We start from the raw sequence: 14,735 nt of genomic DNA on the forward strand, positions 1-14,735 counted from the left end.
TAATTTCGCCTTAAAACTTGATTGTAGCTTATTTGTAAGAGACAGACTAAGGATGAAATGCAATTCTCTGTTTCTTTTTGATTTGTAAATTTTAAACATGATGTAATCTAATTTCGAACTCATCTTAATACAAGTGTGCCTCCACACCACAGAACTTGTAACTTTTAAAGATATCAGAAAATGTTTAAGATAATTATAGTATACAAAAACTACAATAGAAAAATAAAATCAATTGATTAAAATTAACAAAGTGATTAAAAGTCTTGAGAACTTTTTCCCTCAATTATGGTGATCATGAAACATCAAACATAAAATAGTTGAAAAATCTTCAGATACAAATGCCCAGCAAACATGTAAAAATAGGAGAAAAGATCCATAAATCAGTAAAATACAATTCATTCTTGAATTATTGACAAAAAAGTTATGATAAATTAGTTCTTGTACAGGAGGATGTATAGCCAAATTCAAATGTTAAGTTATTTAATCTATTGGGTTTTGGAACTTAGGCATTCATTTTTATGTGTTTTGTATACTATTCAAAATGCCATGATAATAAAGACTAGAAGACTACATTGAGATTCCTGATTTCTCATTAAACATTCAGAAAAATAAAGCTACAAACTTCTTGATTGAACATATTCTAAGGTGTGGATCAAAGTGTTACATGATAAGGGAATAACATACACTAAAGATTCAAGAAACGAAGTCAATAAAGAAAATCAGAATTACTTTTCAACTCACAATAACACAGAAGATTTTCTGTGTAAAAGTCTTTTAGAGTTTTAGATCAAGGTGTTACATGATAATGGGACTATTTTTGTTTATTGATTTTGATTAGTTTGAAATGGGAATAGTGTAACAGATGATTGAAAGGTTTAAAAGCACCTAACTAAATACAAAAACGCTGAAAATGAATTAAAAGTTAAAACATCCAACCAAGCAGCACAAGTGCAAAATATCAATGTACCCAATCATCTAATAAGCCAAAATGGATGAAACTGAGATGCATTTGTGTACAAACGAACATGCAGGCATTACAAGTCATCTCTACACGTGAGTTTCTTACAATACAATAGATATTACAAATACAGACGTGTTTCGCCATTAAAACATGGTCGTACAGTAACAAGAAGAACATATCAAGAATCCCAGCATTTGAATGAAGAAAGTTTAGGTCAAAATCATCGACTCATGAAATATCATAGCCAAAACAGAGCGTTGAAAGCAAGCGAATACGTACCTGAATCCTGATGATGAATGCTTAACATCTTTCCCTCTTCCCAGATGAATTTTCGCCGCTCACAGCGGTGGTTCTCGACGCCGGTAAGAACAACTAAACGAGCGGAGCTGCTACTACAAAATACAAATTACAAAATACAAAATCCACACAAAACTTTGGGTTTGGGCTTATTTTCAACGATGGGCCGACCCAGTCAAAGTCAATCCATGATTCCACGCATGAGTTATGAATATGATTGATAGTAAAACTATAACGCCATTTTCTTGAATCAAAACAGAGCAAGATCGTCATATCATTCAACCGGAGAAAAATCAATCACTTACAAGCTTTCATTCTACAAATCAAGAAACAAAAAAAACCCTTACATCACAAGAAAAAATCAATCACTTGCAGATTTCGGTTCTAGGAATCAAGAAACCAAGAAAACCCCACATAACAATTCACAAGAAATGAAAGAGTACGCGTACGCTACAAGACCATCATTGCTTCCCACTGCCGCTTCCTTCTGTTGTGCTGAACCCCGTTGAGTTGGCGGCCTCTTGTTCCTCGGCCAGTTTCTTCCTGGCTTCCGCCATCTCTTCCTCTGAAAATTCTCTGTACGCAGGCAATGGAACCAAACCGGCTTCAATGGCTTCCAAATCTTGAATCAGTTTCTGGTATTGAGCCTTGACGTCTTGAGCAGTTTTTCCTGGAAGCAATTCTGCGATCAACTCCCACCTGTTTTCTGCGTCTTCCGGGTACAGAGTGAGGGCGTTTTCAAAAATTTTGTTTTCATCCCAACTCCAGTTCACGTTTGCCATTCGTTCTTTCTGGAAAAAACACAAGTTCTTACGAAATGAAATTGACACAATATTGGTATTACAGTGTTTGAGAAGAGAAATGAATTGAGATTGTGATTTATATAACTAACTGGTTCAGCAATGAGGAAGACGAGATATGGTTCATTAATGAGTAACTAACTAAAGCAGGATAAAATCTCAATTTTGCCCTTAAGATTCTTTAAGTGGTTGTTAACTAATGACTGTTGAGGACCAAATCCCATTCCATACAGACTTAAACACAACAAACACATCGGGGGTGCGAATCCAGTGTTTGAAGGAGTAGAAGATGGCTTCATACACCATACTCAAACTCTAAATCGACCCCTTCTTAAGCTTCCACGTGGCTGGCCACTTCATGGATGTCCCTGTTTTTTTCCATCTTCATGCCTCGATCATCATACTTGTAATTCCAAATTTGAGTATGTTTGTTCTCTTTTTTTTTTTTATAAAGAAATCACAGTTTTATTTCCGGAGATATAAAGAATAATAATGCTGATGGAAGGCGAGGTGTATGTCTTTCTTCTTTAATTAATTTAAAAATGAATAATACCATAACGATAATACATTCAATATATTTTAAAAACCTATGACATTATACTTATTATAGAGGGTCCATTGTTGACCATTGATTTGATTTTGACCGACACTGCGAATTGGAGTGGAAATTGGTCGCAACTCTGCAAGCTTAATGAAAAAGACATTCTTTAAGCTCTTTATTTAAATTACACGCACATTGAGTATTATAAGACTTTAAGACTTGATTATTTTATCAATGAAAATGGAGATGATATAACTCGAATCACAGGATCCGGTGTTCAATCACTCAAGGCGTTCCTTTTTGAGATTCCATGTAATTATATTATGTTTTATGGAGAAATTTGTATGAGTTCTGAAATTGACAATAAGTCCATTTGCCTCAGAACTGCAAGTTTTAACCCTTTCCTTCTTCTTGGAACCAAGGGCTTAATTGAAAAAGAACTCTTATTATATTCTTGCTGTTGAAAAGATTCTTCTATTCTCTTTTTTCCATATCAGGTACTCCCAGTTCTAGAAACTTCTTGAATGCGTATCTATTAAACAGTTGTCTGAGTGAACATATGTATCTATCTCAATTCTCAAGGTTCGTTCATTTCTCTTCTTATGGTGTAACAATGGAGTTCCCTTCCATAATCAAATTGCACCGATCTTGATCAACACAACAGGAAGGAGGTAGGTTGACATGAACTCATGAGGCTTCAGTCCTTCAGTTAGTTTGGAAAGGAGTTTTCATTGTTAATATATCCTAACAGCATTAAATTCCATGAAGAAAGGGTAGATCTATCAAATTATGATTCTGTGATAGGAAAAAATGAAATTAGGATGCTATATGATAAGAAATAATATGAAAGTACATTACAATTTCTTGCATTTAACCCTAAATATAAATGTGGAAGTGGACATAGTAATGGCAGAAATGGTGTGTACAACTGAAGCAACTTTATGTTTTTATTTTCATGTCTCTTGAGTCTTGATTCTTATAGTTAGTTGGAGGGTAGTTTGGGTAATTACTTTAGGAAACATGATATGGGGGAATAAGGTAGATTTTCATGCATAGTAGTTATAATAAATTAATTTAAAAAATATGTATTTCCAATGAGGATCCTTCAAAAAATAAAGAATTTTTTTAAACAATGTACCAACGGATTTCCTAATTCCTATGGATTGGGATCTATTTAAAAGAATTATTTTCGTCTAATTTTACATGTAGATTTTCGACATACCATAAAAATTACCAAAATCCATCGGTTTTAGGTCGGAATTTCCAAATGATGACCAACGGATTGTAGTTTGTCGCTAAAGTGTCACACAAAAAAAAAAGGTTTGCTCGCAAAATTGAAGTTGGGCATAATACGACATGTAAATTTTCGACATACTATAAAAATTACGACAATAGGTTTCTTTTTCAAGTTTAAGCATTCTAACAAACTGTTTACTAAGTATTAAATATAATTACTTTATCTTAGCTACTTGTTAATTAGAATCGACAAATCTAATTGTAGATTTTTCATAATATAACGACTTAATAATAAAAAGTCCATTAATGGTTACTATTTTGTTGATAAAAAAACGATGAGAATAATGTTGACGACATCAGCAACAGAGGATTTGTTAATTCCAATTGATTACAAGCACAATTGGTTTCATTTATACCTTTTTATCATATTCACCATATCAAGGATAGTAATCCATCACCATCAGCACAAAAATTCATTCCACTACCCTACAAGAAATATCAAGGATTATGAATGAGTTATTTAAGGATAAATCAATAAAATAATCTAAGAAAAGTTTGGACAAAACAGTTTGTATTACAGTATTAGACAATTGAATTACCTTTAATACCAAGAAAATTATTAACACAAAAAAATTAATATTTACAAGGATTGTGTGTAACAATTTTCAAGATAAAAGGTATACAAATAAGAACGTACTAACTTGCTGGATATATACGATAATCATGATAAAATAAAAACAAACCAGATATTACAAATCTTCATGAGAAAACATCAAAGAATATGCCATCAATATCATTTGAACCAAAATCAATGGTTCATTTATGCTTATGATAAATGACAGAAAAAGCTAGCCATTGGGATCATAGAGAATACCAAGATACATATTAAGATCCATGAATTGGGATTCCATGTCTTCAGGAGCCTCTAATAAATTGTTTCCAACTGAATCATTAAGTATTTCATCAATTATCTCGTAACTATCCATCAGTTGTACAGAAAAATCATATCCTAAGATAATAGAAAGTAGTTAAACATGTGTAGGCATTTCAACGAACGCCTTACACTCAATATACAAAATCAGTCCAACATATGAAGGTGACCGATGAGTAGAGAGTTATAAAGAAGGTGAAGGGAAAGAATGTCGTATCACTCACCGGACAATATGATGGACATATCACACTACTGGATGGCCATAGGCGGCATAGATGAAGCAGCAAGGAGGTAGGTTCAAGAGTCTCAAAATGAGAAGTACAACACCCAATTTTCCTGAGAGAAATCAAAATTCCATATATCGTTCCAAAAAAGTCGCATTTCATAATTCCAATCAACAATATTAAAAAAAAGAAACTTAGAACATAAACAATCTCTAAAGCCTGAACAGATCTTTAAAACTTTTAGCAACAATCGGAAATAAGAACATATGAAATCACCTGAGAAGATAGACTTTGATGAGATATTGATCTGAACAAGTCGACTTGAAAAAGAAGAAAATGATAAGCTATTAGATTAGAGGAATTCAGGATTTCAAAATTAAAATAACCCATTATCCACGATTACAGGCACTGATTCCTCTACTCTTTATGTTAATATTTTGGGATATGATCGATTTTTAAATGATATAGATTGGAATTTGTAGTTAAGATAGGAGCGTGAATATGAGCGGGAAACCAAAATTGAGGGTGAAAGATGAAAGGACACGTGACATAGAGCAGGTGTCGATTGGTCGATTATATTCCCCATTGATGAATTTGTGTCTATGCAACTAAATTATCGGATTGATTAATGGAAACATCGATTTCCAAAAATACTCCTTTTATGTCCACAATCATGAAAACTCAGCTCAAATCAAGAAAAATCCCCCTTAAATACTTCGGTTCGAGAGGTTGGGTTCTTGATTTAAAGTTTCTCAACCGAATTTGAAGCTTCAAATTTGCAAGAGGGAATCAACATATCGATGGAAGCATTAATTTTCTATAAAATAGTGTATTCATATTGCATGGGTACACAATTAGTATCTTATAACCCATCTATTTTTAAATTTTAATTACTCTTAGAAGTTTATAACACTATATACAACCAGCTAATGCACTTCCCATGTTTTAGTTTCCCACCCATTTATAGGCTCTAAAGGGATAATACATAGGACCCATTCTAGATCTACTTGTCTACAGCCCTCATATTTTTTCTCTCTAAACAAACAAACCCCAACGCCTAGTGACCCTACACCGGTTAATTTTGTGTTTCCCTTGCTACCGCTGCTACTATAAGATCATATGTAACATTCTTCTTTGATCTAACCTTTCCGTATGTTCAATGGTTTATTTAGAAATAGAATTTAATGTCATAATCAATGTATGAGAATGATTATGGTGAATTTTTTTGACTATACTTATTTATAGATAGAACTTAATGTCATGTTCAAGTGATTTATTTTGAATATAATAAATAAAAAAACAATTTTTTAAAAATAAGTTTTTTAGTTGAACATATCCGGTGACCGGTTGCCGGTTCGACCGTCAGGTCAATCCGGTTTCCAGAATTTACATAATTTCATTACCATATAGAATTTACATAATTTCAGTACCAAAACGCATCATGACATTTACCATAATCAAAAAGCTTTATAACATATACCATTTCTGGTAACAAAACCACACCAATATGAACACTAAAAATTATGCCAAACGTTATCTGATTATCTCGTATTTAAAGAGTTTTGATACTCATTTTTTGGAATTGCAAAAAATAGATATGTAATTGGTTATCAAACAAAAAATATACACAATTACAAGAAAAATCTAAATAGATGTAAAAAGACTACAAAGTTCAATTACACCTGTTCAACCGAGTTTTTGTAAAACCAGTCGGTTCGTTTAGGTCCAAAAATAGGCATAAAACCGGTTCTAATTGAACCACTCCATTCCCTGGTTCTCGATCTAACCGATCAGTTCGAAATGATTTTTAAAACCTTGATTAATAAGATCTTGTTGATATATTAGTGTCAAATACAAACCTGCGGTATTTTAATACCGCATAAAAAGGTCTTGATGATATATTTGTGTCAATTACAAACATGGTCGTTCCAAACATATTTTGAACCCAGGACGAGAGAAGAACTAAAAGCCCATCAAATATGAAAATTTAATTAACTTGTTTTTATAATAATTCAGTAACTGTAAGAAAATTATTTATATTAGCTTCTAAATATAACATTTTCGATTACAAGAATCCATAAATTTAAAAAAAAAAATTCTTCTAACTTTTTGAGATGTTAGTTATTAATGATATCTTCAAGAATCAAGATTGATCATGTCTAACATATAATAATAAAAGTCCATAAAAAATTTAGGCCCTTTGAAAATGAGTCATGAATGGTCACCCCTATAATTCACCATGTGGACCATGCTTGATTACAAACTTGATGATATGATCAATATTTGAAATATGTGTATAGACTTGATATTTGGATTGGTATTATGAAACTAGATGCATACAAATTATCAATAAACCAAACCAAAATAATCGAACCATATTTGTTTTTGGTTTCGGTTAATATTTTGAAAATCATATACCAATTAAGGTATTTAAATCGAATAGAATAATCAGATTACGATTAACCTGATCAAACAACAACCTAGAGACATGCAAATTTGAGACGGAAATTTTTGTGACATATATATTTATAATGCTTTGAAAAAATAAATACAAAAGTAAACCAAACTCCATGGCACTATATATCCAAAGAGAAATTAAATATCTTTTTATTTTTCTTTCTAATTATTTGTCTATCCATTCAAATGATGACAATTGTTTATTTTATTAAAATATGACATGTGTCATCATTTCATATGAATAGGAAGACATATAGAAAAAAAATATATGATCGATATTTAGTTTCTCATATCCAAAACGACCTTCAAGTCATGTACGAGAATAGAACTTTACAATTGCAATAATGGCTAATTTGCGGGGAGATATGCTGGGATTCTGTACTAATTAAATTAGTCAACTAGATATTGAGCTTCAATTAATTAGGGTAGTTTTGATTATCATACCCCATTTGGGGTGGTGCTCCGCCTTGGCCGCTATAGATGTTTGCGGGCTGCTGCTGCAGTGGCTGCACCACCATTGTGGTGTTATCTGGGGTGGTTATGTCGTGGATGCTTGCTCTTTTCCTCTCTTTTGTCAGCGAATTACTCTGTCTGAGGAAATATTTCTGGGCATGGCTGGCCACTTGTGTTGGCGTCCTCGTGACCACGCAGTTCCTTGATATGCTTCGCCAATCACCTTTTCCGTATCTGGTCAATCCCATCAGGAAATTCCTGTCAAATCCAAAACCCAACAAATTAATTAGTATAAATTTGATATCGAATGAATTAATGGAATAAATCAAGCTTCAAGAGTCAACGCCGTTTGACTACTAGGTCAAACTATGCAAATGCAATCAAACCAGAACACATCATTGAGATTATAATTAAGTGGTATTACTGTTTCAAGAAAAAGATACATTCATTTATACCAATATATATATATATATATATATATATATATATATATATATATATATATATATATATATATATATATATATATATATATATATATATATATATATATATATATATATATATATATATATATATATATATATATATATATATATATATCATGCACAATCCCAATTTCTTGAGGAATGCCATGGAAGTTTATAAATTCTTGTACTACGTACCTGTGTTCTTCTTCAGTCCAGGAAGTCCCTTTCTTCCTCTGATCAACTTTTCTGCTTCTGTACTGATCAGAATCCGAACTTACAAATGATTCCTTAATTACTTCATCATCGTCTGCATATCTTGGCAACTCAACCCGACCCGATTCAATCTCATGCAAATCGTGTAGTAACTCATCGTAGCGAACCCTCACCTCTTCTTCAGTCTTACCTGGAACGGCATCAGCTATCTTTTGCCACCGCCCCTCGATATTCTCCGGAACATCCACCAAAGCCGTCTCAAAGAGTTTGTCTTCCTTCCTCGTCCACGTTGTCTTCGCCAGAGATTCGCTTACATGATACTTACCTGAATTGCTTTCGTTCTCCATACCTTTTTTTTTTTATCTCTCCAATCTTTATCTACAAACGGCTAGGTTTTATGGGTTTATATATATAGTTGTATCCTTTGAGGAATCTAAGGGATTTTAGAATCTCACAATGACAAGGAGACTCCGTGCATCTAGTCGTATGAGAACAGAACGCCCTAATTTAGTGAGCTAATGGACTTTTTTTTAAGGAAAGACAAATTTAGGCAAAAGAATTAGGGTTTTTTCAACATTAATTAGACAAAAATTAGTCTATTTCCAAAAATAACCATAAACTTCCCAAGGTGGACTATGAAATATTTTTTTTCACAAGATTTTTTTTTTTGTTATTTTGCTAGCCGACCAAGCGAAATTGACTATGAAATGGTATAAGTAACAATGGTTACAAACTATTGTATAAAAACGCTTATAAGATGTTGGTTAGATGTGGAGAAAGAACAATGTTGTATGGTTTTCCTTTTGGTTTTTGGCCTCTTTGCTATGTGATGAGCAGCCATTATAGAGCAAGTTCCTCAACATTGCTCATAATATGCAAGGAGTTTCATTGGTTCCATATATACGTGTGAATGGATTCGAAGCCATTTCAAGAAATATTATATAACCAACAAATGAGCCTTCTTTAATTACAAATGGAAGTGAGCCGGTGTATAAGAGCTAAATCATATGTTGTGTATATTACTAAAGGGAGTTGAAAGGAACATTGTGATCGATTGTGGAGTTACACAAGGAAGATACAAATATCAAATCGAGAATTAAAACATTTTATGTGATCGATTGTGGCTCAAACATAAAGATTTCAACTATGTAATGTTTGTGTTTCTCACTAAGCATTAATAAAATTATGTAATTGTAATGGTCAACTAATTGTAACATTTTAGTAAATAAATAAAGAGAATTATCTGAATATTATATGATTTATGTGTAATTATACATAATATATGTGCTTATAATGATATAATAAAATAAAAATAAAATATGCATCTAAACACTACAAGAATAAGCACCTACAAGGACGAGATCTATAGGGATGACATTTGTCGTTGCTATAGACTACCTATAAGGACGACATGTCGTCGGCATAGAGTTAACAAATTTTTTTTGACTTTTGAAGCTACAACAACAACATCTCGTCTCAATATGTTAAGCGGGAAAGAAAGTGGATTTGGTGTGTTTTTGAAACAACTATGGCGACGACTTATCGCTTTAACAAATAACAAAAATTAAAGTTAACATATTTTTTTAATCATTTAATGGAAATAAAGCCAGGACGTCATTTTGGGGATAACTAAAGGGATGACTTGTAACCCCATAGCTTTTTATGCCCAAAATTAGGAGAGAATTCCCCTTCGTTTCATTCACGCATGCTCTCTCTCTCTCTCTCTCTCTCTCTCTCTCTCTCGGCCGATCGACAATTCTCCCTAGCGACTTCCTCACCTCCCACTCTCGGTAAATCTTCTTCCTGTCTCTCGATCCTCATGCTAGTCGTCGAAGACCACCAACGATTAGCTTCAACGTCGACGATTCTAACTATCGACTTCATTTTCACCTCCAGTTATGAATTCTAACAAATACAAGCCCCACTCGGGCGTCCTATGCTAGTAATTATTTGTTTGAAGCTGAAATTGGGGTTTATGCTAGCAATTATGTGTTTGAAACTAGAATTGTAATTTTCTACTGTTTCATAGCTTCTCGTTTTGAAGATGGAACACTGATAAACTATGTCAACATCAACAATTTTTCTATGGATTTTCTTTCTAGTTAGTCATTATTCAAGCCTGGAGTATCGATTTCTCTGTGGATTTTACTTTTACGATTAAAAGGTATTTTTTCACCAACATACTTTTTTAGCACCGATAATCTGCTAATCTGATCTTTGCTATTTGGGGTATGTAATTGATCATTGTCAATTTGTAATGTGTTTAACCCTAAGTATGACAATATGGGAATTAGGAACTTAGAACATATGTTGAAATTGGCTTTGGATTTATTGAATAGTTCTTGCAATGAGCTTAGAAACACCCATAATTTAAGTAATTTGGGTTATTTGTTTATTATAGCCTCGTAATTTGTTTATTATATGCCTTAATACCAAGAAAACTCACATGTTGTAACCTGTATTCTTCCAACTTGAATTAAGACAATTAAAAACATTTTAAAGATTCTTTACCTTGTTGAACTACATTTTCTTGCTTATTGTCACACCCCAAAATCGGAACGGCGGAAACGTTCTGGGGTGGATGACGTCATGTCAAGTATCACAACATATGCAGTATAGTAATCAAAGTACAACAACCATTGCATTAATAGTAATAATTTTACATAGTTTACACACTACTAGAAAACAGACCTTTAATGACGCGCTTTTTACGACACTCGTTGATTAATGATACGCAAAAGAACGTGCCCTTAAAATAATGTCATCTCTCCAAAAAATTTAAGGATTTACGTCACGCATTATTGCGTGCCCTTAATTTAGTGTCTCAAGAAAAAAAATTAAAAACACGGAGGGCGCTTTATCTTAAACGCGCGTCGTCTGTACCTGTCGCTTTATAATTTTAATGAAACACGCTTTTAGTAGACAAGGGGGAAACGAAATCCCCAAAATTTTGAAAACCCGCCTTGTTTTTTTGTATCTTCTATCTATCTTTCATCCTTGCAATCCACTCTCCCCTCTCTGATACTCTCTCCTCTGGATCTCTCTTCTATCTATCTTTCATCCTTGTTTTTTCTATCTTCTATCTATCTTTCAATATTTCTCCATTTCGTATTTTTGGAGCTCAGCACCAGCCATATAGAGGTCAACGGTGGCAAATATTCTCTTTTCTCCACCATTTTCTCCCTCTCAAACGTCTTTATTTCCGTAATTGTTATGGTAAGTGCGAAAATATCTAACTTATAGCTTTAATTTAAACTTTAAGTTGTTTTAGGGTTATATTGAACCATAGTAAAAACACGTACTGGATATGGGATACAATTTCATACCGAACGCTTGGGAACACGTCTTGGATGATCCAACGATTTTAAAATTGAACCGACCTTACCTTTATTCGTGTATCTGGAACATCAGAACGATGATTTAGATCGCCGATTGAAGTTTGGGAACACCGATTAAAGTTTTGGAATGCCGACTTGGCGTTGGGTGCGTCGACTTAATATATGGTAACAAAATCTCACATTTTCCAGCAATTAATTGTGTATATCTTAATTGTAAGGGGTAGCGATCACTTTATAGAACCATATACACGATTTCAATTCATTAATTTTAGTCAATTTTATTATATTAAGTTGGTTCTAAACTTCTAACATCGTGCGCTGGGTACATCGATCTTACTGAATTAACCTCCTACCTCTATGTATTCTGTATAAAGTTTACTACTCTTCAATATGAATTGAAGAATTTTTTTTTGTTAAACTCAGACCATGGACAAGCTGGGGAAAGCAAACGAAGCAGTGAAAGTTGCTCTTGGACATTTCCTCAACCATCTGATGCCCTAATTGCTTGTAGTTCTAAATATTGAAAAGTTTGCTTATCTTAATTACGGCGATCTAAATATTGAAAAGTTGGGTGCTTTCTTATTTTAATCTACTACTACTACTACTATGATGTCCATCTTCCCTGTAGGCTGTATCAGTCCTTTAAATTTGTATTCTGTAAAATTGTGTTGCTTTTTTTTTTGCTTTTGGATAAACTTTTGATTATTGCAAAGGTGCACTAATCCTGCCACGTATTGTTGTGTTCGGGGTTCAGTTTTATTTCTTATTCCAATATAGACAACTAACCAAGATTTTACACATGATATCAGTCTTTTAATCACTATCTACTTATTTTGGGCAGGATGGCTATATGCTGGAGTTAGTAGCAACAGACATGGGGAAAGGTAGATCATTTAACCTCAACCATGCTTTATTTTGTTCAAAGTCTCGTAATATTTTTGAGTGTTTATGGATGATGCTAACATAATTGTGCATCATACGCATATTGTATCCTTTTAGTGGCATATATACTTATCTGTTTCCAGTGTTCTTTGAGTAGCATACACACCATCTTTTGTGGTTCTACCATACAGGCCTGGCCGCCTGGCTCACTTCACTGTGCACTGGGATAATTGTGCATAGTTGTATACTTCTCCTATCTATGGTTTCCTCCATGTTTTAGTTAATTTAGATTACTCATCTTTCGATTCACAGCTCTAAGCTTACATTTATTGTTGTTATAGGTGTTCCTGTTGGATACTATTCTTCTTCTTTGAAGGAGCTACTAAAAGCCCTAGATGATTCAGCAGGGAATGGATCTGAGTGGCTCGAGTTGTCACCAGCTGATTCCACTGTGAGATTCTTTGTAGTAATCATACTTTGGTTAATAGCTCCACTCCACTCAACTTTGTTTGTTGATTGTTAATATTGCAGAAGACAACTCAAGCAGACACATCCTCAGTCTCATGTGGAAGAATAAAGTGTTCCGTCCTTTCACCAAGATCAATAGTAGCCAACACGGATAAAGGCTTCATTAGGGACCGAAATTCTGGGTCTCTACAAGTTGGGCCTACCAAGGAAGGCCCCTGGACCACAGTGAGACTAAACTATGTTGCACACGTTGCCTGCTGGCCATTAGGAAATGTTGTAGTTGCAAGTGAAGTCCTTGTAGAGGATGGAAATAGATATGTGAATATCAGATCTTTGGTTTCAGTTACCAACAACACAGATTTAGTACTCGAATTGTGCCTCCAGCTTGATGCTTCTAAAGAGAATTTGGATACCTTAGAAGATTCCAGAACGGATTCCCCAAAAGATGCCATAGAGACAGATGTACAGAAACAGATTGTCATTGGAGAACTGAAACCTAGAGAAAGTCTTCCACTTCCACTTTTTGTACTTGTCCATTCTGGATTATATGTTCTCCAATTAAGACCTACTCTAGATGATGATCACAAGGAATATTCATGGAGCTCTGTAATGGATAAGCATGCAGTGTCAGAAGATGATAGTAGGCCCAAAGAAACTTCTGGAATACATGTCTCAAATATGAATGAGTTTGAGGAACTTATATACTGCTATGAGATAAGTGGAACATCATCAATTCCGTCACATGGATTGTGGCTTTGTTTGGCCATTCAAGCATCCGAGATCTCTAAGGACATCCGTTATGATCCAATTCAGGATTGGAATATTGTGGTGAAGTCCCCTCTATCTATCACCAATAATCTTCCTCTAACAGCTGAATTTTTTGATCTTGAAATGCAAAGAAATGGCCATTTTAAAGCATGCTCTAGAGGTGTATTTACTCCAGGTGAAACAGTGAAGGTCCTAAATCCCGACATTAGAAACCCCTTGTACTTTTCTCTGTTTCCACAACGGGGGTGGCTCCCAATACACGTGAGATATTGCATTCATATTTCCTTTTTCCCATTCAACCCAACATTTTTTCTCCAATTGACATGATTTTGTCCTTTGTAGGAGGTTGTGCTAATATCTCATCATTTTCTTGATCCAGCAAAAACATTAGGTTTAAGAAGTTCAGTTTCTGGGAGGTTCATTCATATATTTTTTTTTTATGTATCTCACTTGTTTTGCTTTTTTGCTTATTTTTATATGCATTTGTTTTTGGTATATGCAGGGTTGTTCATATAGTTCTTGAACAGAACTATGAAATGGAAAGGCCTTTGGCACCCAGGGCTCTAAGAGTATATGTTAGGGTGCAAAGTCATGCTTGGATGTAATGTTTTAGGCTTTCCTCTTTGTATGTGTAAATGGGTTGAGTCTTTCCTATAAATAGGAAGTGAGTGACTCCCATTATGTAAGGAACTATTT

At 33.8% G+C, this 14,735-nt stretch overlaps 3 protein-coding genes across 3 annotated transcripts; 1 reads left to right on the forward strand and 2 right to left on the reverse strand.

The window, feature by feature from the left end:
- Window positions 1–1,719: 1,719 nt before the first annotated feature.
- Window positions 1,720–2,040, reverse strand: LOC111916431 (protein RADIALIS-like 6). Its single transcript, XM_023912112.1, has one exon. It carries the CDS (start codon window positions 2,038–2,040, stop codon window positions 1,720–1,722), a length of 321 nt encoding a protein of 106 aa, XP_023767880.1.
- Window positions 2,041–7,863: 5,823 nt separating this feature from the next.
- Window positions 7,864–8,930, reverse strand: LOC111916432 (transcription factor DIVARICATA). The gene is made up of 2 exons (XM_023912113.1): window positions 8,566–8,930; window positions 7,864–8,158 (listed from the first exon to the last, which is right to left on the reverse strand). Exons 1-2 carry the CDS (start codon window positions 8,928–8,930, stop codon window positions 7,864–7,866), a joined length of 660 nt encoding a protein of 219 aa, XP_023767881.1.
- A 3,600-nt stretch (window positions 8,931–12,530) lies between these two features.
- LOC111916216 (uncharacterized) lies at window positions 12,531–14,366 on the forward strand. Its single transcript, XM_052769033.1, has 4 exons — window positions 12,531–12,578; window positions 12,699–12,805; window positions 13,116–13,254; window positions 13,335–14,366. Exons 1-4 carry the CDS (start codon window positions 12,531–12,533, stop codon window positions 14,364–14,366), a joined length of 1,326 nt encoding a protein of 441 aa, XP_052624993.1.
- Window positions 14,367–14,735: the final 369 nt, after the last annotated feature.

This window comes from Lactuca sativa, chromosome 2 (assembly GCF_002870075.4).
Source record: "Lactuca sativa cultivar Salinas chromosome 2, Lsat_Salinas_v11, whole genome shotgun sequence".
In the NCBI taxonomy this organism is placed as follows: Eukaryota; Viridiplantae; Streptophyta; class Magnoliopsida; order Asterales; family Asteraceae; genus Lactuca; species Lactuca sativa.